The sequence below is a fragment of the Chelonia mydas genome, chromosome 13, assembly GCF_015237465.2.
Source record: "Chelonia mydas isolate rCheMyd1 chromosome 13, rCheMyd1.pri.v2, whole genome shotgun sequence".
NCBI lineage: Eukaryota > Metazoa > Chordata > Testudines > Cheloniidae > Chelonia > Chelonia mydas.
This window is the reverse complement of record NC_051253.2, coordinates 32,134,254-32,162,184: the sequence shown is the minus strand read 5'-3', so window position 1 is coordinate 32,162,184 and position 27,931 is coordinate 32,134,254. Positions and strand designations below refer to the sequence as shown.

The 27,931-nt window shown below is 60.6% G+C and overlaps 2 protein-coding genes across 12 annotated transcripts in view; both read left to right on the top strand.

Moving 5' to 3' along the window:
* The window catches only part of LOC122462647 (von Willebrand factor A domain-containing protein 5A-like), a 59,982-nt gene extending 59,564 nt beyond the window's left edge, over positions 1–418 (top strand). Inside the window, 1 exon segment of the mRNA XM_043526755.1 lies at positions 52–418. Coding sequence (XP_043382690.1) covers positions 52–131 — 80 coding nt within the window. The 3' untranslated portion in view covers positions 132–418.
* Positions 419–5,960: 5,542 nt separating this feature from the next.
* Positions 5,961–24,216, top strand: LOC102933306 (von Willebrand factor A domain-containing protein 5A-like). 11 transcript variants are annotated; one of them, XM_043526749.1, is made up of 19 exons: positions 5,976–6,247; positions 6,339–6,397; positions 6,887–6,947; positions 7,134–7,336; positions 7,612–7,834; positions 13,735–13,907; positions 14,603–14,717; positions 15,117–15,289; positions 16,625–16,713; positions 17,074–17,218; positions 18,310–18,389; positions 18,656–18,773; positions 18,967–19,128; positions 19,455–19,558; positions 20,472–20,680; positions 21,236–21,568; positions 22,001–22,137; positions 22,831–22,957; positions 23,394–24,141. In XM_043526749.1, the coding sequence occupies exons 1-19, from the start codon at positions 6,232–6,234 to the stop codon at positions 23,471–23,473; spliced, it is 2,607 nt and encodes an 868-aa protein (XP_043382684.1). In that variant the 5' UTR covers positions 5,976–6,231; the 3' UTR covers positions 23,474–24,141. The 11 variants fall into 11 exon arrangements, 8 of the variants coding, with proteins under 8 accessions (XP_037771392.1, XP_043382688.1, XP_043382686.1 ...); XM_043526748.1 differs by having other exon boundaries at positions 5,977–6,247; positions 18,656–18,770; positions 18,964–19,128; XR_006285336.1 differs by lacking the exons at positions 22,831–22,957; positions 23,394–24,141 and having other exon boundaries at positions 5,971–6,247; positions 18,656–18,770; positions 18,964–19,128; positions 21,303–21,406; positions 22,001–22,110.
* The last annotated feature ends 3,715 nt before the right edge of the window (positions 24,217–27,931 follow it).

Sequence of the window (27,931 nt, the reverse complement as noted above, 5' to 3'; positions counted from 1 at the left end):
TCTGCTCTTTGTCCCCCAGACTGTCTCCCCCTGACCCTCTTCTCATTGCAGGGACCCGGCTGAGCGAATGCCTGGAAGCCGCCAACACCCTGCTGGGCTGCAGCGTTGGGCCTGCCGTCTTCGGCCTCTGAGCCCCCACCCCTCCTCCTGCCCTCCGCACCCTTCCCCCCAGCTACCCTGGGCCTCCAGCCCAGCTGAGCCCCCACCCCCATACCCCTGCCCCAAGCTACCCTGGGCCTCCAGCCATGCAGAGCCCCCCCAGGGATCCTAAATTAAGAGCAGCCAATTGGTTTGCATAAGTTTAACGAAAACTGTTTACACTGACCCTGTAACTTACACCAGACCGACAGGCCCTTAGTGCTGCGGGCGGAGCCTGTCTCTGCCAGCCCCTCGCTGGAATAAAGCAGTTCCCCGGGTTTGTCTGTCTGCCTGGCTTTGCCTGGGGTCCCGGGGCTCTGCACTCCCCACGGCTGCCCAGGGCACTGGGTTCCCAGGAGGGTCAGGGACGGCCTGCCCTAGCGGGTGGATTAGCGCTCCCAGCGCCGGCTTTCTGATGGGGCAGAGCAGCTGGACCCAGACACCGGGGCGGCTGGCTAGGGCCGGGAGGAGCCCTGGAGAGCGGGGAGCACGTGGGGTGCAGGTGACAGATGCAGGGCATGGGCCAGGGGCAGGGTTTAGCAGGTTGTTTTAGCTGTGGGTCTGTGTGGATCCCTGACGCCCCCAACTGGTCTCTGCTCCTGCAGGAGAAGGAGCAGCCAGGCCTGGAAAATCAGCCCCTGCTCGGCCACCGCTGGGCGCGTGATTCCCATTCAGATACCTGGGAACTGGGCATCCAACGCCCCTGCAGCTCGGGAACCTCCGGCCCTGCCTGGAGCGAGGCCACAGCGGTGTTGTAATGGGACAGGGAAGCAGCAAACGCTCTCCCCACTGCTCACATGCCCCCCCCCGCCCCCTCCCGCTGCTGACGCCGACAGCAACGTGGGCTCCGGCAGCCAAGTCTCCTGCGCTGAGCCCCAGCGGCCGTGGGGCCAGGCCCTGATGCTGCCAGCCCAGGGCATTGAAATTGGAAGGAACAATTCTAGAGCAAAAAGACGGGGGGAGATTTTCCAGGCCCAGATGGCAGCTGGGTGCCCAGCTCCCCCGGGCAGTCTAGAGGGATGGGGGTTGTCATCCTGATGTGTAACAGCTATAAACCCAGGGGAGCTGGCACCCAGCTGGGGCCTAGGGGTGGGCCAAACCCCCCCCCGAGCCCAGGAGCTGGGTGGGAGCAGGTGGAATCCAGGCTCGTTGTAGGTGACCAGGCAGAAAGCTCCATTAAGGTGAAGTTCAAGGTGAGGGGCAGTTCCCGTCCCTGTGGGGTAAAAAATATCCCATGGCTGGTGCCGGGATCCCCACAGCATGTGTTGCAAACCCCAGAGACTCTCCGTCTCCATGACACTGAAAAGAAATACAAACCCATTCAGCCAGGAAACGCAGAGCATGGCCCCCAAATGCCCTTAACTCTGCCCAGGGCCAGCACAGGATCTTACGATTCAGACAGAGGTGCCCAACTCCCACTTCCGGCTCTGATGTCCGACGTTCGGGCTTCCACGGCATTTCCCAACCCTGCTCAGCTGCTGTTGAGTCCTGCGAGCTCCTGCTGCACCTGCATGTTCAGTGTCAGGGTCCCTACAGCCCTGCCCATGACCCCCGGCCCTGCGCCTCTGGCGGGAGGCTCCAAGCAGCTGTCGCAAGGCCAGATCCAGTGGCTGTGCTCTTAGCTCCAGCTGCTCCTTACGGCTTTTACCCCAGGGCTTTGAGCAGTCGCCCTGGTTCAGTTCCCCACCCTGCCGGATGGGGAGAGAGGCCGGGAGCATGTTTCTCTCACCAGGCTGCAGCACCCGAACCCAGAGCTAACCCAGGGGAGGCTCCAGCCAGAGCTGCTGTTCTCTAGATCAATAACTCACTAGACAGGGGAGCTGGGGGTCCTGCTCTTTGCCCCGTGGGGAGATCTGCAGGCACCAGACGCCAGAGTCACTCGCTCGTCACTCAACAGCTCCCCTTGCCTGTTCCTCACGGCAGCTCCGGGGTGACACCCGCAGTGCGGTCAGTGCACTCTCTTGCAGGGGGGAGCCCAGGTTCAAATCCCGTCTCCCTGGTAGGTGGAAGGGGATCGACCCGGGTCTCCCACAGCCAGGTGGGCGAGGAGTCATGCGGATCTACCCCCTCCTCCCCTGGCTTTCCTGGCATGGTGCCTAACTCCAGCATGGCATTCTGGCTGCGGTGCCTGAGCAGAGAGGTGCCTAAATCCCAGAGGAGGTAGGGCTTAGCACAGATCCCATCTGCCAGTTTTGATGGGGGATGTGGGACCTGGCTTTGTCTGCCAGCCATCTCTGCTCTCCCCCACAGTGGGGCACCGTCCCAGGCAGAGCCTCTCCCCAGCCCCCTGGCACGCACCCTCCCCTCCCCAGTCCCACTAACAAGGTGTTTTGGCCAAACGCCAGCAAATCAAACCTCCAGAACCAGCCTTTAGCTCGCCCCTGGGCCGCGGGTTTCAGGGCAACCTCCCGGGGGCCCCTGGTGACTTTGCTTCTGGCAGCCTCCCAGACCCAGCCAGCTCTGCTCCCCTCCGATGCGCTGGCCCCAGGGCGACCTCCAGGACCCACCCCCCTCCTCCGTGGAGTCCCTGCCCATCCACAGGTGTAGACCACACCTGCTGATTAGCTCGTTTGGGCTCACGTGGGGCACTGGGCCTCCTCTGCTCATGGGCCCAGCTCCCCCAGGGCAGATCCGAGGAGCTCTCTGCTCTGTGCCCAGCATTGGGGCATTTCCTCTCCCTAGTCTGGCAACCCCACCGGGGCTCCGGGAGAGACAGGGCGGGAAGGAGGGTGCGACCACCTCTGGGGGCCAGGACAGGGCCTGTCCCATGTCCCAGATTCATGGCTCCATAGGCTCTAGGGCCAGGAGGAGTGTCCATCCCGTCCAGCCTCCCGCAGGACACAGGATTGTGCATCGAGTCCACCACAGACTGGCACCCTGCATTGCTTATGGGGGCCACGCTGTACAGCCACATCACCACCTGCCGCTAGGGCGCCTCCTCCTGGCCGCAATAGGCATTGTTCCTTCCAGGTGCTGCACCCTCTTCTGGGGTCTCACTTCCCACTGTCCCCGCTCACTCCGCAGCCCCTCTCCCCAGGAGCTGCAGCTGCCTCGGGGTGACTCGGCCCTCCAGCCAGGTCCTAGTGTCCTTCTCTTCCGGGGTATCAAAGGCTTTCGGGGCAAAATGTCCCAGGCAATCCGCTCCCTGGTCTGGGCCCCTGCCCCAGGGAATGGCAGGGGAACTGGGCCGCCCTCTGCTCCGGGTCCCAGCTCAGACCCTCCGCTCAGCAGCCCAGCTCTGTGCTGTCCTGTAGCTTGCTGCTTTCCCCTGAGCCTTTCCGGCTCCCCCATCTGGGTTTGCCAGCCCAGACTCCCTCCTCCCAGGCAGTAACCGCAGACTCCACTCCATAGCCCCAAACATGTCTCCCTTGGCCCCGGGACTAGGGACTGCAGAGCATGTCCCTGCAGCCTGTCCGCTCGCAGCTCCTGGGCTTTCCACAGGCCCCTGCTGTTCCAGCCAGCTGAGCCGTGAGAGCCGGGAATTGCCCAGAGTATGACTAACAAGGCCAGAGTCTGCAGAGAGCCTGAGCCCATCGCTCCGAGAGGCGGGAGCTGCTTCCTGAGTCCCAGTGGGGTGATGAGTCTCACTGAGGGGACGGGGACGGGGACAGGGAGCGTGTCCCAATGATTCTGAAATGAAAAGTATCAGGAATAGCAAATAAAATAAAAACCTCTTGTACCCCCTGGGTTTTGGTTCAATATCTGTCTGACAAGTGACAGCCGGGGGGCAATGAGGCCAGGGCAGCCCGGAGACTGACTCTGATTTTTAGTATAATCAGAGTTTGGGGGGATGCTCCAGCTGTGTTTGGTGCCCACCCAGGGCTGGGTTTAGGGGTCCCCTGGGGTGTGTGTCTGGCAGGTCAGACTCTCCTTGGGGAAGGCAGCACAGCTGGAGCCGACAGCGGGCCTGCCAGTGAAATGGCCCTGGAGGGCAGCAAAGGGGCAGGCAGGAGACAGCCCCAATTCAAGAGGGGGGGGCAGTTTGCAGAGGCGCCCTAGCACAATTGCAGGCTGTGTGGAGGGAAGGGGTTGCAGACGGTCCCTGGCTCCCAGTGGGGAGGGACGGGGACTTTGCAGACAGTTCCTGATTTAGAGTAGCTGGGAGTGAGGAGTTTGCAGACTCTCCTTCGCTGGGTGGGGCAGAGTTAAAGTGGGGAAAAGTTACTTTCGATTTTCCAGCCTCTATATTCCTCCCTTGAGGTGAGGTCCATCATGGCCCCCCTAGTTCTGCCCCTGGGTCTAGGGTCCCTCAGTCCTCTCTGGGTCCTGCCCCCGTCCCCCGTGTCCAGGGGTCCCCCGCTCACCCCCAGGTCTGGACCTATCCCCCTGACTCAGGGCTTTGCCCCTGCAGAGTCTCCCCTCCCTGGATGTGGGGGCCCTGCATGCCAGGGCAGGGTTGGGGGGGTTGGAGGGAAGTGACCCCTAAACCTTTGTGGCTCTGCCCTGTCCAACCCCTGGTTCCCCCACCCCTTTCTGTTCCTTTTTGTACTTCTCCCTGCATGGATCTCCCAGTGCTTATACCCATGGCACCTGGCCGGGTCTGTCCTGCTCCCCACTGGCTCTTGGGGGCCACTGGGGGCCTGTTCCCTGCTCAGACCTCACCCGCTGGCAAGTGACTCAGCCTCGGGCGCTCTGCCAGAAGCAGCTGCAGCAGCAAGAGCCGCAGCCAGTGAATTGCTGTAGCTTTCACGCCAACTCCCTTTCTCCAGCCAGGGAACTAGGTGTCAGAGTTAAATCCCAGCAACAAACAAGCAGCTTCCCTTCCCCGCCAGAGCCTTTCCCAGGGCCTCCGCCATTTCCCAGCCTATGGTGCTTACCCCAGAGCAGGAGACGAGGAGCCTGGACCCCGGCTGTGAATACCTGCCCCAGGGGGGAGCAGCAGCATCGCAGGCCCTGCTCTGGCTCCGGCCCGGGACTGAGGGTAGCAGGCAGATGAGGTCGCACTGAAAGGAAGGTGCATGTTTCTGGGCGCGGGTAACTAGCCATTGGCACAGCTCACCCAAGGGCAGGGTTGATCCTCCATGGCAGCCAGCGTTTGAAGCAGGATGGGGGTTTGTGCCTCAGTTTCCCCAGAAGTTCATTCCAGGCCTTGCCAGGTGTGCGGGTTACCCGGGTGATCCCAACATTCCCGTCCAGCCTCGGAGCTGGGAATTCTTCACCTGGCTGAGCGGCAGCGAGATGAAACGTGGCCCCGAGAGCGGGGTCTGAAGCCTCTCTTGGTTATGCAGCTCTGGAGTTCCTCATGCCCCCCCCCGTCCCGCACCCTCAGATCCCCGCTCCTCCACAGAGACTCCCCGTGCATTCAGAGCCAGGTTCCTGCTGCTGGAAAACCCAGCCCACTGCCGGCCTTTCACCCCCGCCAGGCCCAGGCTGGCTGGCTCCGGGACCGGGAACAGGAGCCCCCAGCTGTGCCCCCAGTGAAAATAAATAGCAGCACACACACACCCCCACTGCTTGGAATGGCTGCTCTGCAAACCTCCTCTGTTCTCTGCAGGGTGACACCCCAGTTGGGTGAACCCCCCAGTGGCCCACCCAGGTTCCCAACAGCCTGGCACTGCTTCAGGGCTTCCCCAGGGGCTGGGGATAGAAGCCAGGAGTCCTGGCTCCCTGACCCCTTCCCCCGACTAACCCCCCAGCGTGGCACTGGGAGCGGGGCCCAGAATGGGGGAGGGGTGGGAGTTTGGATCGGAACCAGAGCAGGAAATTCAGCACATTGTTGGGTCAGAGCTGCCTCCAGATCCCACCAGCCCATCCCCCCACACCATGCCTGTCCAACCCCCCCCCCCCCCCCCCCGCCAGTCCGTCTGTCCATCCTCACCCCCTGCTCTGACTCCCCTTCCTTCCATCCATCTGTCCTCACCCCCACGCCTGTCCGACACCCCTTTCTGTCCATCCTTAGCCCCCCCGTCCAACCCCACACACCTTTCCTTCTGTCCGTCCATGCTCACTCCCCACATGCACTGTTCTTCCCACACACCCTTCTTCCTTCCGTCTGTCCGTCCATCCAGCACCATACACTCCCTTGGGAGGGGGTGTGTCCACCCGCACTGGGCAAGCGGGGGTTAACCACAGAGGCCCTGCCCCTGCCTCGGCATGCTAGAGGTGGCAGGTGTGGATAAAAGGGAGCGGGTGGTGGAGGACAGGGTGTGCACTCTTCGGTCCTGGAGAGGTGACCTCCAGCCGTGTGTCTCCCCAACTAGGCTCCAGGGCACCGCCCAGCTCCGCAGACGCCAAGCCGCTGACTGGGGAGGACGCAGGGGTAGGAAGTGATCCAGGGACTAGACTGGGAGCCGAGACCTGAATCCTGACCCGGGAGATTGCCAGCTCCATGGGGCGGGGACCCAGTGGGAGCAGGGTGGGCCCAGGTTCTCGTGCCCCGTGCTGGCATGTGGTCATTGCTGCCAGAGACCCTGATTGTGTTTGTCTGGCCCAGCTGAGAGCCCTGATGATGGGGTGTATGCACCACCACACTCTCCCACATTTTGCCGTCCATCCCCCGGCTCCCAGCTGTACCCCGATCCCGACCTGTCCCTCCCTGCCTTGCCTGGCACCGTGTGCAGGGAAGGGGGTCCTGAGAGAAGCCGTCACTCTGATCTCTGAGCTAGGCTACTGAGAGCCTGTGGGACTCCCTGCCACAGGACATGGCTAAGCAGGGGCTGGGGTCTCGGAACTGTCGCTGGCGGGGGGCCCCCTCTGCCTGTCAGTTTCCACGGGAACCCCGTATCTCACCCACCCTTTCCCCGCACAGATCCCCGATCCCGGAGCCGAGATGACGAGCTGCGGCCTCCTGACCCGCTTCAACAAGCCGGGTGAGTCAGGGCTGTGGGGATGGTGCCGGAAGGGGGAGGGTGGCCCCATGGAGGTTTGTGGGGGGTCCGTGGCTGAGGTGGCCCCACCCCGTGTGAGCGTGGGGAATCACAGGGCCTGTGGCTGACATCCCCCTCCCCTGGTGCCCATGGTGGGGATCCCCTGGCTGACATCCCCCTCCCTCCCAGTGCCCCTGCGCAGCAGCTCGGTGACGGTGCTGATCCGAGGCTTCGTGGCTGACGTGGGCTGTGAGCTACTCTACAGGAACGAGGAGCCAGGGCCCGTGGAGGCCGTGTTCATATTCCCCGTGGACACTGAGGCGGCCGTCTATGCCTTCCAGGCCCGCCTGGGGGGCACCTGCATCCAGGCCAAGCTCCAAGAGAAGAAACAGGTACCAGGGGGCAAGGGACCCTGTGGGGGAGAGATGGTACCAGGGGGGCAAGGCTGGGGGGAGCTCGGGGTGACCCCGTCTCTCCCGGCAGGCATGGGAGCTGTACGGGGCCGTGCTGGCCGTGGGGGCAGGGGTGGGATGTCGAGGGTCTCGGGGGATCTCAGGGTGACCCTGTCTCTCCGGCAGGCATGGGAGCAGTATGGGGACGTGCTGGCTGGGGGGCAGGGGGCTGTTGGGGGCAGCAGGATCTCGGGATGACCCTGTCTGTCTGACAGGCTCAGGAGCTGTACGGGGATGCGCTGGCCGGGGGGCAGAGCTCATTCCTGCTGCAGCAGGAGGGGGCCGGGGGCGACGTGTTCAGCTGCTCCCTGGGGAACCTGCCCCCCGGGGAGGAGGCGGCGCTGACCCTGCGCTACATCTGCGAGCTGTCGCTGGAGCCCGATGGGGCCACCCGCTACGTGCTGCCGGCCGTGCTGCGTCCCCGCTACACGCCCCACAGTGAGTCACACAGATTCCCCTGCGCCCCCCATGCACCCCACAATTAGACCCATGGCCACTTCACAGATCCTGCTGCACCCCCAGGGTACAATCTGGATTGCTGAATCGCCGTTCCCCCTTAATCCTCCAGCCCAGGGAGTCTTTTACACGGCTTTGCTGTGTGAACGCCCGGCCCCTCCAGGCTCTGCTCACACACAGCCACCAGTGTGCAAACACACACCCAGCTGAGTTGCATGAAGCTCTCCCTGCCATCCCAGAACCACACCCAGGGCAACACCTGCAAATTCTCCAGCCCCAGCCTCGCACCCCAGAGACGTGCGTCTTGTGCTGTCCAGTCCGGTCACTGCGCAGCACGAGTTCATCGATTAGTTTGTCAGGCCGTCCCGGGGTAACGATCCTTCACCAGCCCTGCTGGGCTCAGTGACATTCCCCAGACACTCCAGTCCAACGCCCTGGTTTAGATCAAACACTAACGCGAGTTTAATAGCTAGAGAAGGAAGGGTTGTAAGTGATCCCAAGTTATGAGGCATGAAGGTCGGAACTGGTTACATAAGAAATAAAAGTTAAATGTGCATTCTCCGTCCTGAACCCTTACCAGGCTAAGGGAAGGTTTGAAGCAGCTGCCAGTTCTGAGTGCACAGGCTGGACTCCCTTCCCAGCCTGGCACCGAGCTCCCCAGGTCGGTCTGTCAAGCTTTCAGGAAAGAAGAAAGGCGGAGGAGAGGTGCCCAAGGCCCAGTTTTCCCCCTTTTTATATCTTGACACTTCTTACTGGAAAAGTCCTGGCTGGGCTACATGGCTAGGCAGCTCCAGGGCATAGGTGAGCGAGCAATTGTCCTTCAGGTGGGTCGTAAATCTCTCGTTTACAGCTCCCCACTGGCAAATAGCCGGGGATGGTTGCATAGCACCTGGCTGGGTGTTGGTCACCCAGCCTCTGAGGTGCTTGTCTGTGGACATTTCTCAGTTTTACAGTGTGGTGCAGTTACAAACATAGACCAGAATCTCATAAGGCCGTGTGCACACCTTTTAACAGGACCGTACTATTCAGCAGACTTGTTCCAGATTTGTCGTCCTCTTGTACAAGTGGTGACCGTGCTAGTGCAGACGGTCATGGCTTCCCACTTCAAAAACCGTCGGCGTGTCAGTCACCCCAAGGCAGGGTGCGTTAAGGCCCGTTTGAGTTTAGACAGCATAATTCCCAAGTGTGTTTCTGATGTTCCACAACTTTGCACAAGCATATGTGGTTATCTCCTTTAACGCTTTAGGGACCAGTCTAGCAATCTCATGAGGTAGCGTATGTCTTTCCTGGCTGGCTGGAAAACACCATTTTCTGTTCTTGCATCACTGATATCACTTCTGTCGCTTCAACTGGTGTTATCTCCAGGTGGATATTACTTACATTCTGGAAAGTATTACCTTGGCATTTGGCCATCCAATCAATGAGGTGGTGTGCCTCAGTTTCCCTTTCTACACAGCAGATCATGTTTGCCATGGCTTCTCCGCCGTGATGGGTTTTAAGTCTGCTTGCATGCATTATCTGTGAAACAGCATTACCGTGAGGCTTCTTGAAATAAGCTGTGTTCTTGTTTGCCACGTCCATCATTTCCAAGCACTGTGCCTATTGGAGCTTTTAACGGGGTTAAACATTAACACCAAGTTTCTCCTTGTAAAAGGGCGTTTGCACATATCGCTGTCACATCACGCCTTTTGTTTATGTAGTCTGTCCCTGAGGTGGGTTTGCGTCATACTCATTGTGTCATTTAACTCTTTAACCAAACCTTTGCCTTCAATGAGTTACTGGCTCTTTCTTCACCTTAGGGTTCCCTTCGGTATCCGTTCTTAATCCAGCCCTGTCTGTGGGCCTGGGGTGTCTCAGGGGCTGGTGAGGCAGCGATGCAGGGGGCTCCCCCACATGGGCAGGCCCCCACTGGAGCTGTGTCCCAAACCCATGGCGATGCATCTGTAAGAAGGCCACCCTCCCCCTTGGGGTTACCGTGTTCCCCTCGCCTTCAGAGCCATCCTTCCCCAGCCCCCTTTTCTGTAACTAGTACTATTCTCTCAGCTGCTTCCTTGGTGCTGTCCCTCGGGAGGGAAACCACCCCCACCCTGTCAGCCAGGTTGTTGCGTCTTCACTGACCCCTTTTCCCCAAGCCGAGTTTACATCCTGTCTTAAAGAGAGACCATCACTTTCCAGAAGTACTTCCAGACTGGTCGCCTGGAGAATACAACCGGCCATCTACTCTAGGGTCTGGAGTGGGAGCCTGTCTGTCACCACCACACCCCACATCCCCAAGGAGCTGGCTGTGAGACCGCTTTCCTCAGCTGCACGGGCCACCCTCTGACTCTGTTGCTGGAGTGGACAGGGGCTGAGTCTGCATTTCCCCCACAAGCAACCAGTGTGAGGACAGTCATGTGCTAACAACGCTACTTCCCCACGAGGCTGGCCAGGAGCAGCCAGCTGCTTACAGGGGCTGTCCATTTTCTACAAAAATCCTCTCTCCATTTTCCTTTCCTGGGACCCCCTCTAAGATCCCTTCCCTGGTGCCCTCTAGAGCTAGATTTATGGTTTGCTCAGCTACAAAACTCTGCCAGTCGCCACCTGGAACAGTGTCCTCTGTTATAGGCATTCCCTCCTGCTCCCTGGGATCAGAGGACATGTTGCCTTCTGCTGTGGTACAGAAGCTGGTCTCAACCCCTCCCATGTCTGGAAGCATGCTGCTCCCCTCTGCTGCAGAGCAGAGAGCCTTCCTCTGTTTCCGTTAGCAGTCTCTGGGGCTTTCCCATTTCCCTCTGGGGTTCCAGCGCAGTATTCCTTCCTGTGGCGGCAGCTTGCCACACTAACAACCTCAGCTGTGCAGAAAACATCATTCCCCACAAGCAGGTCGACAGGGATATCGTCCACTGTTCCCACCTTCAATTCACTTTCGGAGCCACCAGATTCTGTGTGCACCTTGGCTAAAGGCCCAGGAGTCCTGACTCCTCCAACTGGTAAAATCTCTTCCATTTGACCTGGCCACATGTCACCTTCTTGCATGACAATCTGTTTAGCCACAGTCATCTGTGCACCTGTATCTTCCTATCCCAGGTGTTCCCTGTTACTAATTCCAAGTCTCAGTATGTCCTGTCTGGCTCTGCAGAGCCAAATCCCACAAAACCAATGTGGTACGCTTCAGGCTCCTCAGAGGTTTCTGTGCTGAGCACAGCGGTACTAACACGGGCAGCCCGGGGGGCTGTCTGTCCCTCCGCGCAGAGCAATGGGTTCTCCGGGTGCAGTGGAATTACCATGGCAGGTGCTCCTCTGTTTTTACAGGAGGTTTGGGGAGGAGATTAGAAGAATGTATTTGGGGGAGGTGGGTGCCCAGCCTCCCAGTCCCCCTCCTTTTTCCCAGAGATAAAATGGGATCCCCCCTTCGCCCCAGCTTTAAACCTCTTTTTCTGTGACTTGGTAGACATCTGAGCATGCTCAAAGATGTCATCCAAAGTGACCATTTCTGTCACAGACGCCTGTCACAGATGCTGCTTCGCATCGTTAGCCCAGAGACTCCGAAAACATCCTTGGCCAATGAGATCTAGCAGTTGTCCAAAATCTGCCCCACCTTCACCCTGTAAACGTACTCCCAATTACTCACACCAGCATTCCTTTGAAGACCTCTACATTTTGTCCTACACATCTCAGGAGTAAATTGAAACTCTTTCAAAACAGTGTCCATAAACGTAGACTATGCCAAAGCATCCAGAAATGGCATTGCATTGGGTACAGCCCAGGCTTTACCAGGCAGTTCTGCATGCAGTGTGAGGATTCCCTTGCCCTCTGGAATCCCATGGGCATCACCCAGCTTTTCAGCAGTGGTGAAATTTCCTCCATACAGTCTGTTTCTATGTATACAGGCCCACAGCTGGTCCCAGTCCGAAACATTTGGAGTTAAAGGAAGCTGCTGGTGACACTGGGATTTCCTTCTGTTGGTCTAATGTTTCCAGCTGGGGTTTTCCCTCTTTGCCTGGCAGCTCCAAGCTCTCTGATGTGCTGCTATGTCCGGGGCCGCAGTTATTTCTTTCTCCTTCGACACGGGCTGGTGAGCCTCAACCTTCAGCTTCAAGGTTCACTGGTATTCTTTCTCCTTTCCTGCTACCCGCAGTTTGCACAGCGCTAACTTTGCAACTGGATCACGCTGGCTCATTTGTCTACCTTTCTGTGTCTATTTCCCTTTCCCGAAGTAAGCGAAGAGAAAATAAAAAAACTTGGACCTGTTCACACTTGAGCCCACTTAAAATCATCTCATGTGTGCTCCAAGTGCAGACTTCACTCAGCAACAAGCTGTGCATATAACCCTGCTCGCACTGTGCCACTGTGGCATTCCTGGATTGCTGAATCGCTGTTCCCCCTTAATCCTCCAGCCCAGGGAGTCTTTTACACGGCTTTGCTGTGTGAACGCCCGGCCCCTCCAGGCTCTGCTCACACACAGCCACCAGTGTGCAAACACACACCCAGCTGAGTCGCATGAAGCTCTCCCTGCCACGCCGGAACCACACCCAGGGCAACATCTGCAAATTCTCCAGCCCCAGCCTCGCACCCCAGAGACGTGCGTCTTGTGCTGTCCAGTCCGGTCACTGCGCAGCACAAGTTCATCGATTAGTTTGTCAGGCCGTCCCGGGGTAACGATCCTTCACCAGCCCTGCTGGGCTCAGTGACATTCCCCAGACACTCCAGTCCAACGCCCTGGTTTAGATCAAACACTAACGCGAGTTTAATAGCTAGAGAAGGAAGGGTTGTAAGTGATCCCAAGTTATGGGGCACGAAGGTCGGAACTGGTTACATGAGAAATAAAAGTTAAATGTGCATTCTCCGTCCTGAACCCTTACCATGTTAAGAAAGGTTTGAAGCAGGCAGTTTTTCTCACCCTACAGCAGTGGTTCTCAAACGTTTGTACTGGTGACCCCTTTCAAATAGCAAGCCTCTGAGTGCGGCCCCCCCTTATAAATTAAAAACACCTTTTTATATATTTAACACCATTATAAATGCTGGATGTAAAGCGGGGTTTGGGGTGGAGGCTGACAGCTCTCAAGCCTCTATGTAATCACCTCACGACCCCCTGAGGGGTCCCGACCCCCAGTTTGAGAACCCCTGCCCTACAGGATGCTGCAGGCAGCTGCCAGTTCTGAGTGCACAGGCTGGACTCCCTTCCCAGCCTGGCACCGAGCTCCCCAGTTCAAAGTCTGCTGAGTGTTCGCATTGCCGTCAGGAACGAAGTGGGAGGAGAGGTGCCTGGGGGCCGGTTTCCCCCCTTTTTATATCCTGGCGCTTCTTACTGGAAAAGTCCTGGCCGGGCTACATGGCTAGGCAGCTCCAGGGCATACGTGAGCTGCCAACTGTCCTTCGGGTGAGTTGTAAATCTCTTGTTTACAGCTTCCCCCGCTGGCTAATGTAGCGCCCTGTACATCTAGCCCCCCATAACCCTGCTATGCACCCCACAGTGAAACACATAGCCCTGCATAACTCCTTGCCTCCCATAGTCCCCCACACCCCCAGCTACATGCCCCACGGTGAGACCCATAGCCTCCCCATCCCTGCTTTACCCTACATGGTGACACCCATGACCCCCTGAACCCCCACTATGCACCCCATGGTGAGTGACCCCACAGCCTGTAATCCAATGAGACGCCATAGCCCCTGCTACATACCCTCCAGGGAAAGACCCACATGGATCCTCATAACCCCTTAACACTCCATAGGTCACTGCTATGTCCCCCACGGTAAGTGCCCCGCAATCCTTATCCCAGAGTATGTGACTCCCCTGGGCCCTCCCCCAATATCCCACATCTCCCCATGCCCACGAATATCCCATGACCCCCATCCTCCCCCACTCTCCCAGCCCCCGGCTCTCACCCCGTGTCTCTCTGCAGGGTGGGACAGGGCGGATGTCACCCAGGCGGTCCCGCGGGTGCCCCAGGGGGAACTGCCCTACACCCTGAGTCTGAGCGCCACACTGCAGTCGCCCCACGGCATCGACCGTGTGCTCTCCAACTGCTCCCTCACCCCCCTGAGCTACACGGCTGGGAACCGGACCAGCGCCCAGGTAAGGGCTTGCCCAGATGCATGGGTCCTGACCAGCCCTGCTGGGAGGGTCAGTGGGGGGCAGCTCTGAGTGAGGGGGTGATGGGGGGCTCTCAGCTGAGGGATGGATGGCAGGGGACAGGGCTGGGGGGGATTTGGGGTGAGGCTGGGTGGGGCAGGTCCCAGGGGACCATCTGGGCATGGGTCCTGTGGGGACATATACAGCTGTGGGAGCTCTGGGGTGGGGCAGGGGGTGGGTCCCAGAAGATGTGGGGGAGGGATGAGCTACACAAACGGATCCGGGGAATTCCCCGAGTTCTCTGGGGAAAATCTTGAGGGGCTGAGACCAGCCCATGGGGTGAAATCCTGGGCATTCGATGTGCCCTGGTCCCCTTCACTTTCTGGGAGTTTTCCTCTCCTTCATTTTCAGTGGAATAAAATGGGGGGGGGGAAATGTCACCCTCAAATTGGAAAGATTTAGCACCCCCCAAAATTCAGAGTTTTGTAGTGTTTTCCCCAGGTGTTTTTCCCTCTCTCCCTCCCACCTAACCCAGGGGGCCCAGCCCAAGTTCCCGGGGGGGGGTGTGCAGCCCACGTTCCCGGGTCACCCCCTCCCCACTGGCTCCATGGAGGGGCACTGAGCCAGGAGCGAGAGCCAGCGGGACCCTCCCCCCCAGGAACTGAAGGGAGGGGACTGTGTGTCTGTCACCCCCCCAGGTGTCACTGGCCCAGGCCCCACCATGGGACCGGGACGTGGAGCTGCTGGTGTATTATGCGGAGCCGCACAAACCCAGCGCGGTGCTGGAGGCCGGGTTGCCTGAAGCAGAGCCAGGTGGGGGGTGGGGGTCCCACACCCTGCTTCCCCTGGGTGCGGAGGGACTGTGGGGTGGAGATTAGGGGTGGGCGTTGAAGGAGCTCAGGATAGAGTGTGTGAAGGGGATTGGGGACAGGATCAGGGGGTGGGCACTGGGGTGTGGGGGTCCAGAACAGAGGCTCTTGGAAGGGCTGGGGGTAGGAGGGTGGGGTGCTTTGGAGGAGTCAGGCAGTGGGGTGCCCGGCAGATCTGGGGGGCATGAGGAAGAACGTGGGATGGAAGGGCAGGCACTGGGAGCTGGAGATTGGGGGTGGGGGGGATCTAGGGGAAAGAGCTGTGGGGGGAGAGACAGAGGAGTGTCTCACAGGGCTCGACCCCATGTCTGCCCCATTTGGGGCTGGCCCCATCTCCCTGCAGGCTCCCTGATGGGCAACCCGGCCGTGATGGTGACCCTGCTGCCCAGCCTGCCCGAGGCGGTGCCAGGCCAGAGCCCAGCCGGAGAGTTCATCTTCCTGCTGGACCGCTCCGGCAGCATGCGGTGCCCCATGGATGGCCAAGACCGCTCCCCAAAGCGCATCGACAGCGCCAAGGTACGGCCAGTACTCCTCAGGGAATTCCGTGCCAAAAAATTAAAAATTCTGCACACAGTGTTTTAAAATTCTGCAACAATCTGCATTTTTGCCAAAATAACAGCATATAAATATGCCAGTTTCAATTATTTTGGTAATTTATTTCAAAATATCTGTCAGAAAGTATGTCTGTAACAATACAGACAACAAAAAGATTTTGGTAAAAAAAATTTTTGACAAATATATTCCTTACTGGGCATATTAACACAGAACTTTGAGTAATTCATTTAAACTACAATACAGAACCGTATTTCCTGCCACCCTCAGAAGCAGTGCAAAGGCTTGGGGGAGTCAGGGGTAACAGAGGATCTGAGGGAGAGGGAAGGAGCCTGGAGTGAATCGGGAGGGTTGTTGGGTGTGGATGGGAGGAAGTATGGAACAGGTTTTTTGTGGGGAGTGGCAGATTTTTAGGGAGTTGGGGAACCTCCCCCATGTAGATCCTGGCTGATCCCAAGCCTCTCCCATTCAGTCAGCCACATCTGCCTCTGTTCCCCCACACACACACCCATCCCCATGTGTTCCTGCATCTCCTCTACCCTCGTTCCCATGTAGCCTTGCACCCGCACTCCCATTCAGCTCCTGGCTCAATGGTGTCACCCCACTAGATCCTGAGCCTGTGCCCCAGTCTGTCCCACCCAGCAGCCCCATGTGCCCCACTCTGTCTGTCGTAACCTGGCTCTGCTAGCAGGTTGCTGTGATGAACTTCTTCTCCTGCGGGAATTCTGAAGCACCAGGCACGCACCGAAATTTTTTTCCCCACAGAAAATACATTCTGCCCCAGAAGTGCTGCAGTTACGCTGTTTGCCCACAACAGCCGACTGCGTTCATGCTGCTGGCTGTTCTGGCACCACTGTGGCCTTTGGTGGGTGAAAGGCGGAACTGCAGAACTTCTCAGGCAGAAATGTATTTTCTGCAGGAAATAAATTCTGCAGGACACATGAGTTCTGCGCTTGCGCACTGGTGCAGAATTCCATCAGGAGTAAGCCTGGCAGGAGGCCATGCTAGAAGGGTCCCATGGGGCAGAGCGCAGGGGAGCAGCCCAGGCTGGCTGGGCCGAGAGGGCCTGAGCTGGGAGAAGAGCAGCCTAGGCTGGCTGGGCCCATGAGGCAGAGCCGTGCAGGGGAGCAGACTAGGCTGGCTGGACCCGTGGGGCAGAACAGGGGGAGAGCAGGGGGCAGAGCCGGGGGGGAGAAGCCCAGGCTGGCTGGGCCCAGGGGGCAGAGCTGGGGGAGGGAGGGGGCAGCTCAGGCTGGCTGGACATGGGTGGTGACTCTGTCCATCTCTCTCCATCCCCAGGAGACCCTGGTCCTGCTGTTGAAGAGTTTGCCCCTGGGCTGTTATTTCAACATCTATGGCTTTGGATCTTGTTTTGAGTCCTTCTACCCGTGAGTCAAAGGGGCAGGGCAGGGCAGGAAAGGGGCTGGTTGGGTTAGGGGGCAGGGCTGGCTGGGGACAGGGCTGGCTAGGGTCAGAGTCAGGGTGTCTGTGGGCTGGGGGCAGGGCTGGCAGGGACAGGTCTGGTGGGAGACAGGGCTGGCTGGGATTGGGGTGTCCCTGGGCTGCGGGCAGGGCAGGCTGGGGTTGGGGTGTCTGTGGGCTGGGGCCAGGGCTGGTCAGGACAGGTCTGGTGGGGGGCAGGCCTGGCTGGGGTTGGGGTGTCCCTGGGTTGGGAGCAGGGCAGGCTGGGGTAGGGGTGTCTCTGGCTCCAGCTGTCCCGGCCCCTGACCGCTCAGCGCCCCCCACAGGCAGAGTGTGGGATACACCCAACAGACCATGGCCGAGTCCCTGCAGCGCGTCCAGCAGCTCCAGGCCGACCTGGGGGGCACCAAGATCTTGGAGCCTCTACAAGCCATTTACCGCAGCCCCTGCCAGGATGGGCACCCACGCCAGGTACTGGGGGCAGTAGCAAGGTGTCCCGGGGGCTCAGAGAGGGGCTGGGGGAGCCGAGGGGGATTCTGGGGGCCTCTCAGAAGGGAATGGGGCTGGGGAGGATAAACTCAGAGACTTTCATACCAGAAAGAACCATCCTGATCATCTCATCTGGCCCCTGGCCCCCCACAAGACAGCCCTTGACCCCCCAGAAGAAAGCCACAACCCCTGGGGCTGAGTGACCAACACCCCCAAACCCTGAGTTACAAAAGTCAGGTCCCAGAGCCCCCCTAGTTATTCCAGTTCAAACCAGCAAGTGCCCCGGCTTCCGAGGGAGGTGAACCCCCCAGAATCTCTGCCAATCTGACACTGGGGAAAATCTCTTCCCCACCCCACACATGGGGGTCAGTGAGCTCTGAGGATGGGGGCAAGACCCCCCAGCCAGCCCTGGGAAGGATTCTCTGCCCCTCAGCTCGCTTGAGGAGGCTGTTCCTGAATTTCCCAGTGGGGAGACCCTCAAGAGGGGCAAGGTGCTCTGGAGGCAGCTGACAGGGAGCAATGGGGGGTGCTTGGAGAGGGGCTGGGAGCTTGGGGGCAGCTGATGGGGGCTTTGGGGGTGGCTCAGAGTAGGACTGGGGCCAACCAGGGGCCGGTGTCCCTGGGGTGTGAGCAGGGCATGGCAGGCAAAAGCCGGTCAGGGTACCTCTGTGTAGAGCGGGGGGGCAGCCCTGGGTGCTGTGCTCAGCTCTGGGGGGCGTCCTGCAGCCAGGGAGCAGGGAGGGCACGTGGTGGGGGTCAGAAGTATCCAAGAAAGGTGCCCACAGCAGTCAGGCAGGTTAGTGTCTCCAGGGGCTGATGAAAAGGTGACAGGTGGGGGGTTGGGGATCACAGTTAGAGACAGGGTAGAAGGTCAGGGTCCCTGTCTGTCAGGCCCCCCAGGGGAGATGTCTGGGAGGAGAGGAAGGGGGGCTGAAGGGGTCTTATGGGGCTGGGGGTCTCTGGGAGGGGGGGGTCAGTGGGGATTCTCTGGGAGCTGCCCCCATTCCCAGGGGGAGAGGGGTCTCCGGGGAAATTTGGGGTCCCCGGCTCTGACAGCGTCTCTCCCCTGCCAGCTCTTTGTGTTCACGGACGGGGAGGTGACGAACACCCGGGACATCATTGCCGAGGTGCAGCGTCACCAGGGGGGACACAGGTAACGGGAGCACCTGCCCCCCCAGTGCCCTCCCAACCCTGCCCCCCCAGTCCTGACCCCCAACCCTGATCCCCAGCCTCCTTCCATGGGGACCCCTGCCCCTATCATCTCCCCAACTCTGCTTTCCTGCCCTGCTAGTATGGGGAGATCCCCCAGCCCATTCCCTTCAGCCCTACTGGCCCCTCTCCAACTGCACTGCCCCCACCCCAGCACTGGCTGGGCCCCCCAGCTCTGCCGCTCTCTCTCCTATCTCTGCCCCCCTGCAGATGCTTCTCCTTCGGTATCGGGGCCGGGGCCTCCACAGCTCTGGTCAAAGGCATTGCCCGGGCAGCAGGGGGCAGCGCCGAGTTCATCACCGGGCAAGACCGGATGCAGCCCAAGGTGAGAACCCAGAAGTCCAGGCTCCCCCGGCTTTAACACAGCAGACCCCACCCACTCCCAGAGCTGGGAGAGAACCCAGGAGTCCGGACTCCGAGCCCCCGTGCTCTAACTCACTAGCCCCAACTCCCCTTCCAGACCGGGGATAGGACCCAGGCGTCCTGGCCCCACCCTGGTGTATGGGTCTCTCCCTCAGGCACTGCAGTCTCTGAAGCGGGCCCTGCAGCCGGCCGTGACCGGGATCTCGCTGAGCTGGGATCTGCCCCCCAGGATGGAGGCGGAGTTGCTAGGCCGGGGCCCTGAGGTGATCTTCCCTGGGCAGAGGTGCCTCATCTATGCCCAGCTCCGTGGGCAGCCCCAGGTGAGAGAGCAAGGCCCCTGCCCGGGGCGCCCCCATGGCTTGGGATCAGTGACTGATTCAGGAACACCCCCCAACCCCTGGGCGATAACTCTAACCCCTGACAATGGCCACTGAGCTGGAGGTCTCTATGCTACCCCACCCCATTGATCTCAAACAGGGATGTTAACCCTGGCCCCTAATGGTGGTCATTTGGCTGACTAGGCAGCCCAACATCTGATGTTCATCAGGTGTATTTACCCCCTTTGTTCTGTAACCGGAGTCTGGGGGTCCCTGGGCATCTTCTCCCCCCTCACACTGCCCCTTTGACCCCCTTTCTTTGCCTGCAGCCCCCAGACACTGCCGTGGGGTGCGTTACCCTGCAGTACCACATTCAGGACCAGACCTACAAGGAGATGCTGCAGTTCCCCCTGCAGCCACAAGATGGAGACAGGTGACAGCAACACTCCCCCCGGCCCCCATCCCCCACTAGGCAGCTGGCTCCTGCCCCCCGCCGCCACCCCATGTTCCCACCCCCAACAGGACAGAGATGGGATGGGACCTGCCCCAGGCCACAGAGGCACGTAGGAGTCCTGGCTCCCAGTCCCCTTCATAGAATTATAGGCTGCTTAGAATCATAGAATATCAGGGTTGGAAGGGACCTCAGGAGGTCATCTAGTCCAACCCCCTGCTCGAAGCAGGACCAATTCCCAATTAAATCATCCCAGCCAGGGCTTTGTCAAGCCTGACCTTAAAAACTTCTAAGGAAGGAGATTCCACCACCTCCCTAGGTAACGCGTTCCAGTGTTTCACCACCCTCCTAGTGAAAAAGTTTTTCCTAATATCCAAACTAAACCTCCCCCACTGCAACTTGAGACCATTACTCCTTGTTCTGTCATCAGCTACCACTGAGAACAGTCTAGAGCCATCCTCTTTGGAACCCCCTTTCAGGTAGTTGAAAGCAGCTATCGAATCCCACCTCATTCTTCTCTTCCGCAAACTAAACAATCCCAGTTCCCTCAGCTTCTCCTCATAAGTCATGTGTTCCAGACCCCTAATCATTTTTGTTACCCTCTGCTGGACGCTTTTCAATTTTTCCACATCCTTGTAGTGTGGGGCCCAAAACTGGACACAGTACTCCAGATGAGGCCTCACCAATGCCGAATAGAGGGGAACGATCACGTCCCTCGATCTGCTGGCAATGCAGATCACTAGGTCCCACTCCCCTCCTATAGCCAGAGATAGAACCCAGGAGTCCTGGCTCCCAACCCCCACACACACACCATCCCACTAGCCCCTGCTCCCCACCGTGCGGCTGGAACGCAGGCGTCCAGGGCTCACCCCGCGACTCTCTGTCCCCGGCACAGGCTGCCCGTTCACCGGCTGGCAGCCAAGTCACTGCTGCTGGAGCTGGAGGAGGCCGTGGGGGCCGGGTCAGAGGAGGACCGGCGCCGGGCGCTGGAGACCAGCCTGAGCTCGGGGGTCGTCTGCTCCCTCACGGCCTACGTGGGGGTGGACACAGAGTGGAGGCAGCCAGTGCAGAGGCCGCTGGTGAGACGGGACATCCCGCTGGCAGGTAACCCCGGAGGGGTCGGGGATCCCAGCACCGGGTGCGGGGCGGGGTGGGGGGGAGGCTCAGGTGGGTGGGGGAACCTGGCACCGGGGGGGACAGGGAATTCCAGCACAGGGGGATCCCAGTGCAAGAGGGGGATCTGGAAGCATGGAGGGGCATCATGTTTCTGGGCGAATGTCCCTTTGCCCCTCTCCCTGCCCCAGCTCCCATGGGGCTGTGCCGCCCCCTCCCTGCCCCACAGAGTCCTGCCCTCATCCATGGGGTGCAGCACCCACCCCTGCATCCCCTGGGGCTGGAGGAAGGTTCCTTCCTGGGGGGAAGCTGTGGGGGATAGGCTGGATCTGTGGGGTCACAGTCCGGCGGGGGAGGGACTCAGAGGTAGCTGGGGGGAGAGGAGGATGGGGCTGGGTGCGGGGAGGGGGTCCCAGCTGGGGGGCAGGGAGGAGGGGTCCCAGCGGTGCATTGGCTCTGGGTGCCGGGGGGCGGGCGGGTTCTTCCCTCCCTGAGCTTCTCTCTGTCTGTCTCCGTGTCCGTCTGTCCATCTGTCTGCCCCCCCAGCCTTCAAGGCTGCGGCCAGGATGCCGTACACGCAGTGTCTCTCGCTGATGGCATGTGGATCCCACAGGCCCGTGCCCAGATGCGCCTCCCATGAGTTCAGCGCCCTGATGTCTGCGTCCCCCCTCGAGGCCAGAGAGGACCACCCCTCCATGGAGCTGTTCGAGGACAAATGTATGGCATGCACCGTCAGGAGCGGCCCCCGCACACTTGCTCCCCGAGCCCAGAACTGTCCGCCTCCTCCCCCACCCATAGCTGAGCCAGGAAAGCCCCCAGTGAAAGGGCAACTGCGGAAAGTCCTGGGAACACGCCTCGCCCGGTGCCGCGGCAAGCCAGGTGAGGGGGGCAGGGGCTGGGAGTCAGGACGCTGGGAGGGCGGCAAACGCCAGGATGACGCTTCCTCGCGGCCGAGAAAGACGTGCCCTGACGGTCCCGGAGCTGGGCAAGTGTTTAACAGCGACATCCGAGCCCAGGGAACTTCCTGGGCAAAACACCGGTGTGACGCTGCGGGAGGGGGAGTCCACAGCTGGGTTTTTTAAGTGTCGTGATGCAAATTATCTTGCAACAAAATGAAAAAAGATAAGGAAACTCCCAGGCACAAAACTCTGTGAAGCTGGAAGTTGGGGTGTGAGTTTGTATCAATGAGCTAAAGTTCTTTGGGGGGGGCAAACCGGATGGGCGGCATGAGTGGGGGAGAATCAACCTGGACAGGCCATGTCACTCTTCTGTAACCATGTCCCAGCCCCATCTCCCCACGTCTCTCCCTAGAGCGGGCACCAGAGGAGTCTCCCCTGCTGAGGCTGGTGTCTCTGCAGAATGCTGACGGCTCGTGGGACCTGGACCCCCGGCTGGCCGCCGCGCTGGGGGTGAGCGAGACCGATGCCAGGGGGAGGATGCCCAGTCAGGTGAGTGTGGGAGGCGAGGGACAGGGGAGAGATGGGGGGCAGGTGCCATGAGTTGAGCCTGTTCTCTGCTCCTAGATGAGACAGGGTGACCCAGACTGAGGGGGTGGGTCTGAGGGCAACTGGATCAAATGACTTGAACCTGGAGCCCAGTCGGCGAGACGGACCCAGAGTGGGGGTCTGGGACCCCACTTACAGGGGGTCGGAGCATTGGATCAAGAGGCCCCAGGGCTGGGGGAGGCATGGGGGGCCCCAGGCCAGGCCCACTCTGAGGCTGTCTCCCTACCCCCGGGCATGGCACTGGGCATCTGGGTAGGGGGTCCTCGGTGCTACAGCAGGGGGGCTGGGAACCCTCTGATTCTGGGGAGCGGGCGGGAGCACTGGATTGGGGGGTCCCCAGGGTGAGGGCATGGGGGGCAGCGCTGGGAGGCAGGGGGTCCCCACGGTGGGGGAATGGGGCGGCGCTGGGAGGGCATGGGGATCCCCAGGGCAGGGGGATGGGGGAGCTCTGGGCGGGGCAGGGGAGGCCCCAGGGTGGGCAGCTGGGGGGAGCGCTGGGGGGGCAGGGGACTCCCCAGGACAGGAGGATGGGAGGAGCACTGGGGGAGCAGGGGAGTCCCCAGGGAGGGGGGAGGGGGGCAGCGTTTCCCCAGGCTGGGTGCTGTCTCAGGCTGTCTCTTCCCCCTCTCCCCCAAGGACGTGCCTCCCAGCATCTGGGCCACGGTGCTGGCCGTGGTCTGGCTGCACGGCCGGGCCATGGGGCAACGCGACGAGTGGGAGCTGCTGGAGGCCAAGGCTGTGGGTTGGGTGCGGGGCCAAGCAGGTGAGAGGGGAGTGGGGGATCAGGAGCAGGGCCCAGGGTCTCGACTGGAAAGACTCTGCCTCATGGGAACCCCACAGCCCAGCCCTCCCCCAAGATCCCCTGCCACAAGGGCTCACAGCCCTAACCCTGCCTCACAGGGCCCCCATCCCTGAGAGCCCTGCCCCCCAGGTTCTACAGCCCAGCCCCCAAAAGCCCAGCCCCAACCTCTGCCTCTGGGCCCCCCAGTCTGGCCCCCCCCAGAGCCCTCCAGTCCCATGACAGTCTCCCAGCTTCCTGCTCGCTGTCACAGTCCTGGCTCCCTCCCTGGGCCCCCATGCACCCCTCTAGGTCCCTGACCCTCATGCCAGTCCCCCATTCTGTGAAGTCTCTGCCCTTTGCCCAGACCCTCCCTGTTGCCCAGGCTGGTGTCTCCCCCTTGACCCCTCTCTCGTTTCAGGGCCCTGGCTGAGTGAGTGCCTGGAAGCTGCCAACGCCCTGCTGGGCTTAAACATTGGCCCTGCCGTCTTCAAGCTCTGAGCTCCCCCTGCCCCGGGATCCCTGTACCCGCCCCCCAAGCTACCCTGGGCCTCCGACCTGGAGCTTAGAGGCCAGCAGGGGCCACTGGGTGCAGCCCCACCTGGCCAGCCTGTGCCTAGCCCAGAGCTAACCCCCAACTGGGAAGCCACCGCTACCACCAATTCGGATGCATCTGCCTCCTGCTAGCTGAAGAGGAGAACTAAGCTCCACCCCACTCTGGCTGGAGCCTTTATTTTTATTTAGCATCGAGTTAGTGATGTTCTCTTACACCACCGTGGGTTCGTCGCTGGTGGCCAGTTACAAGCCCAATGGAGGGAAAGTCCCCTCTGCTACTTGGTTCAGATTTAGAGCCTCTACGTACATCGCGGTCGCTTTTTCGCAGCATCACCCGTCGGCACGTCTTTCTCCTGATCTTGTGACATAAGAGTCGCTCTTTGGTCATTTACTTATGTCAAGCATTTCTTACGCCTAGGGCGTCATCTGGCGAAGCTGGGACATCACATCTCACTGCTGTGGACAGTGGGTTTCAGCCCTGCTTTTACTTAGATACCTCATGTCCACTTATCCCTTCTAAATCCCAATCGGTCCCCTGCGTCTCCAACCGTACAGCCTGTCACAAAGTGTGGGGGAGTCCGGGCCCTGCACCCCTCTTCCTGGGATTCACTGGGACTCTCAGCCAGCCAGTAAAACAGAAGGTTTATTGGACAATAGGAACATAGTCTAAAACAGAGCTGATGGGCACAACCAGGACCCCTCAGTCAAGTCCTTCTGGGGGCAGGGAGCTTAGACCCCAGCCCTGGGGTTCCCTGCATTCCACCACCCAGCACAAAACTGAAACTCTCTCCAGCCCCTCCTCTTCTGGGCTTTGTCCCTTTCCCCGGCCAGGAGGTCTCCTGATTCCTTTGTTCTCCAACCCTTTAGCTCTCACCTTGCAGCGGGGAAGGGCCCAGGCCATCAGTGGCCAGGAAACAGGGTGACGGCCATTCTCGGTGTCCAAACCCCTGCACACACCTGCCCTCTAGGACTCTGCAATGATCATACACCCTTATCCCACTACCTAGATACTTAAGAACTGCATAGGGGAAACTGAGGCACCCCCACAATATTCAGAGAAAACATTAAGAACAGTCCCGCTTCATCACACAGCCTACCTCTGATCATGATACAGATCTGAGTTCATCATAACATCACCCGCTGCAGCACTGATCCCACGGCTCCGTATCCCCCACGCCGCTCCCAGCCACTGTGGGGGCAACACCACCACCGTTTGTTTTTTCCAAATGACCGAGGGGTCCCTGTATAGCCCCACTGAGGCGGTCGCGTCTTGGTGCCAGGCGAGGGATCCCTGTATAACCAGCCCCCCCATCCCCCCTCCCCTCCGAGGCAGCCGCTTCTCAGAGCTGGGCAAACAGTTCCTATGTAACCAGCCCTCTTGCCCCACCCCAGAGGTGGCCTCATCTCAGAACTGGGTGAGGCGTCCCTGTATAACCTGCAACACCCGCCCCAGGCAGCCGAGTCTCCCCTCGCGGCCTCACTGACCCTGCCCTGGGTTTCAGTTTTCTGATGCTAAATGGGGAGGAATTTCTCTGCCAGTCTCTGGCCGCCAGCTGGCCCCATTGAATCAATTTTCAGGTCCGTTCTGTGCCAGAACTAGGCTCTGATCCAGCCCCAGGGCGGGGCCTGGCAGACTGGGGGGAGGATGCGGCACAGGGCCTGTGCCCTCTAGGGGGTGCCAGCTCCCATCCAGCCCCAGGGCGGGGCCCGGCTGGCTCAGGGGAGTCCAGGTCCCCTCCGCCAGCCTTGCTTGGCCTCACCCCTCCCCAATAGGTTAATCCAGCCACTGTTGTCCCCCCCGCAAGTGCCAGGGGGGCACTGGGGCAGGGAGGGGCCCATGGGGCAGAGGGACCTGCCTCCCCTCCCCGCACATTGGCAGCCCAGGCACGCAGCGAGCCACATAAAGGAGCATTGATGCTCCCCCCCCACCTTGGCACCGCCAGCCCCATTCACATTGTTCCCATCCCTCGAGCGGCCCCGCGCAGGGAGAGAGACGCCGCTGGGGGCTGCGGGCCAAGGGCTGGACCTCAGCGTCCCTTGGGTGTAGCGACAAAGCTCACCCACCCAGCAGGGTGTCAGACACACCCAGATGGCCCTGAGCTTCCCCGCTCCCCACTAGTGCCCCTCACTCCCAACCCACAGCCCCCTGCTAGCCCAGCCCTGCCCCCCCACTCCCAACCCGCCCCCCCCAACTCCCAACCCTGCTAGCCCAGCCCTGCCCCTCCACTCCCAGCCCTGCTAGCCCAGCCCTGCCCCCCCCCCCCACTCCCAACCCGCAGCCCCCTGTTAGCCCAATCCGGGGCTCCCTCCTCCCTCCAGCTCTACCAGTGCCCCTCAGTCCTGACCAGCAGCCCCCAGCTAGCCTACCCTGGGCTACCCCCCCGACACACACACTCACGTATCCTGCGTGGGAATATTTCATTTCCCCAGCAGGGGTCAGTGTTCATTCCAGCCCCACACCGCCGTCCCGACCACTCCCACTAGGGGCGCTGTTCTACTGGCCGTGCAACAGCAGCTAATCTCCCCTGGGTTGGTGTCTTCCGGGCCAGCTCATAATTCATTTAATTAAATAGAATAAATCAGCAGCAAAGCAGCCGCAAGTGTTGACTCGAGTCCCAGGCTATTCAGGGAGGGGCCGAGACAGTGAACTGGGGATAGAACCCAGGTGTCCTGGCTCCTTCCCCACAACCCATTCGAGCTCACTGCCCTCCCAGTCCTGGCTCCTGGCCCCCCTGTTCTAACCAGTGGACTCCACTCCTTTGGGGGGGCAGCTAGGATACAGGAGGGGAAGGGAGTTCTGGACCCGAAAGGGTTAATTGTGCCTCCTGGGGGGTCCTCCCACGCGCCCCTCTCCCCCCAGCTCCGGCCCCTTTAAATCGCTGTGGCCTGGCTCACATGCTCAGCCAAGTGCCCTATTTTTAGAGCCGGTTCTTGTCTCCAATCCGACCCCCCTCGGCTTGTTTTGCAGCTTCCCCTGCCAGCAACTCGGAGCCCTGGCCAAGGAATCCAGGCGCCTCCTGCCTCCTCCCCGCTGCCCCACGTACAGGGCTCTGCCGGTGCCCCTCACTCCCGACCCACAGCCCTCCCACGCCAGTGCCCCTCAGACTCTGCTAGCCCAGCCCTGGGCTTCCCCAGCTCTGCCGGTGCCCCTCACTCCTGACTCGTAGCCCTCTCACACTGGTGCCCCTCACTCCTTCCCCTCCACCCCCCAGCTCCGCTGGTGCCCCTCACTCCCGACTCGCAGCCCTCTCACACTGGTGCCCCTCACTCCTTCCCCTCCACCCCCCAGCTCTGCCGGTGCCCCTCCCTCCTGACTTGCAGCCCTCTCACTTTGGTGCCCCTCCCTCCTGACCCGCAGCCCCCCTCCGCTAGCCCAGCCCTGGGCTCTACACACACACACAGGAATGCAAAGGCCTAGATTGCACAGCGGCCACTGGGACAGAGTTTGTATTTTTGTAGGTCCTACTCAAACTGTGTCTTCAGTGTCTCTCTCCACAGGGCAAAGGGTTAATAATCCAGGCGCCCCATCCAGGCTGAGCTGCAATTTGGGGGGCGGGGGTGCAAGGGGGGCTGGTGTTTTTAAAGTGGCTCCGGGCCCATGACTCTGTGTTCACAAAGGGAACACAATGTTCAGGCCCATAGTCTGGGGCGGGGGAAGGGAGCACTGAAGGCTGGAACTAAGCGGAAGGGGGAGGGGAAGGGACAAGAGGGGGTTGGGGGGTGGGCGCTGAGGGGCTGGGTCAGAAAGAGGCTCTCAGTGCTGGGATGGGGGGTGACACTTTTCTCTCCTGGTGGGGCAGCCGTCCCATCCTTCCCCACTGTCCCCGCATTGGCCTCTGGCCTTTCCCCACCCCCCACCCCCGGCACTAGGGGGGCTAGGACGTGATCAGGGCTGGACCTCCCCAGTTCAATCCCCCCCAGTGCAGTTTCCCTTCCCGTCCCCCAACAACTCCCGCTGCACCCCCCCTTCCCATCCACCCTGGGACCCCTTCAGCCATCCGCGTGGAAGGTTCAATCCAGCCACAGTTCAGACGGGAAACCCACTCTCCCCCCTGCCCCCCTCCCGCAATGAGCCTGGAGGTGGCCGGGGACTCGCCCTCAGCAGTGCGGGACCCAGGACCCTGAGCCATGCGGGCTGGTGGCGGGGAGGTTCTGGTGGCCGGTCGGGGCGAAAGATCCGGCAATTCCCCATGCAAGCTTTGGGTGCCTGCCCTGTTGGGGGGGAGGGGGGGGCAGGGACCATCCCTCCATGGGGGGGGCAGATGCTGAGAGCAGGAGGGGTGATTAGGCAGCCTGTAACATCGCCAGGGAGTCGTGTCCCCCCCTCGCCCCCCACCGGGGTTCCAAGATACTGGGTCAAACTGGGCTGGCCAGAGCCGAGCAGCCAACGGGGAAGGGCCCAGC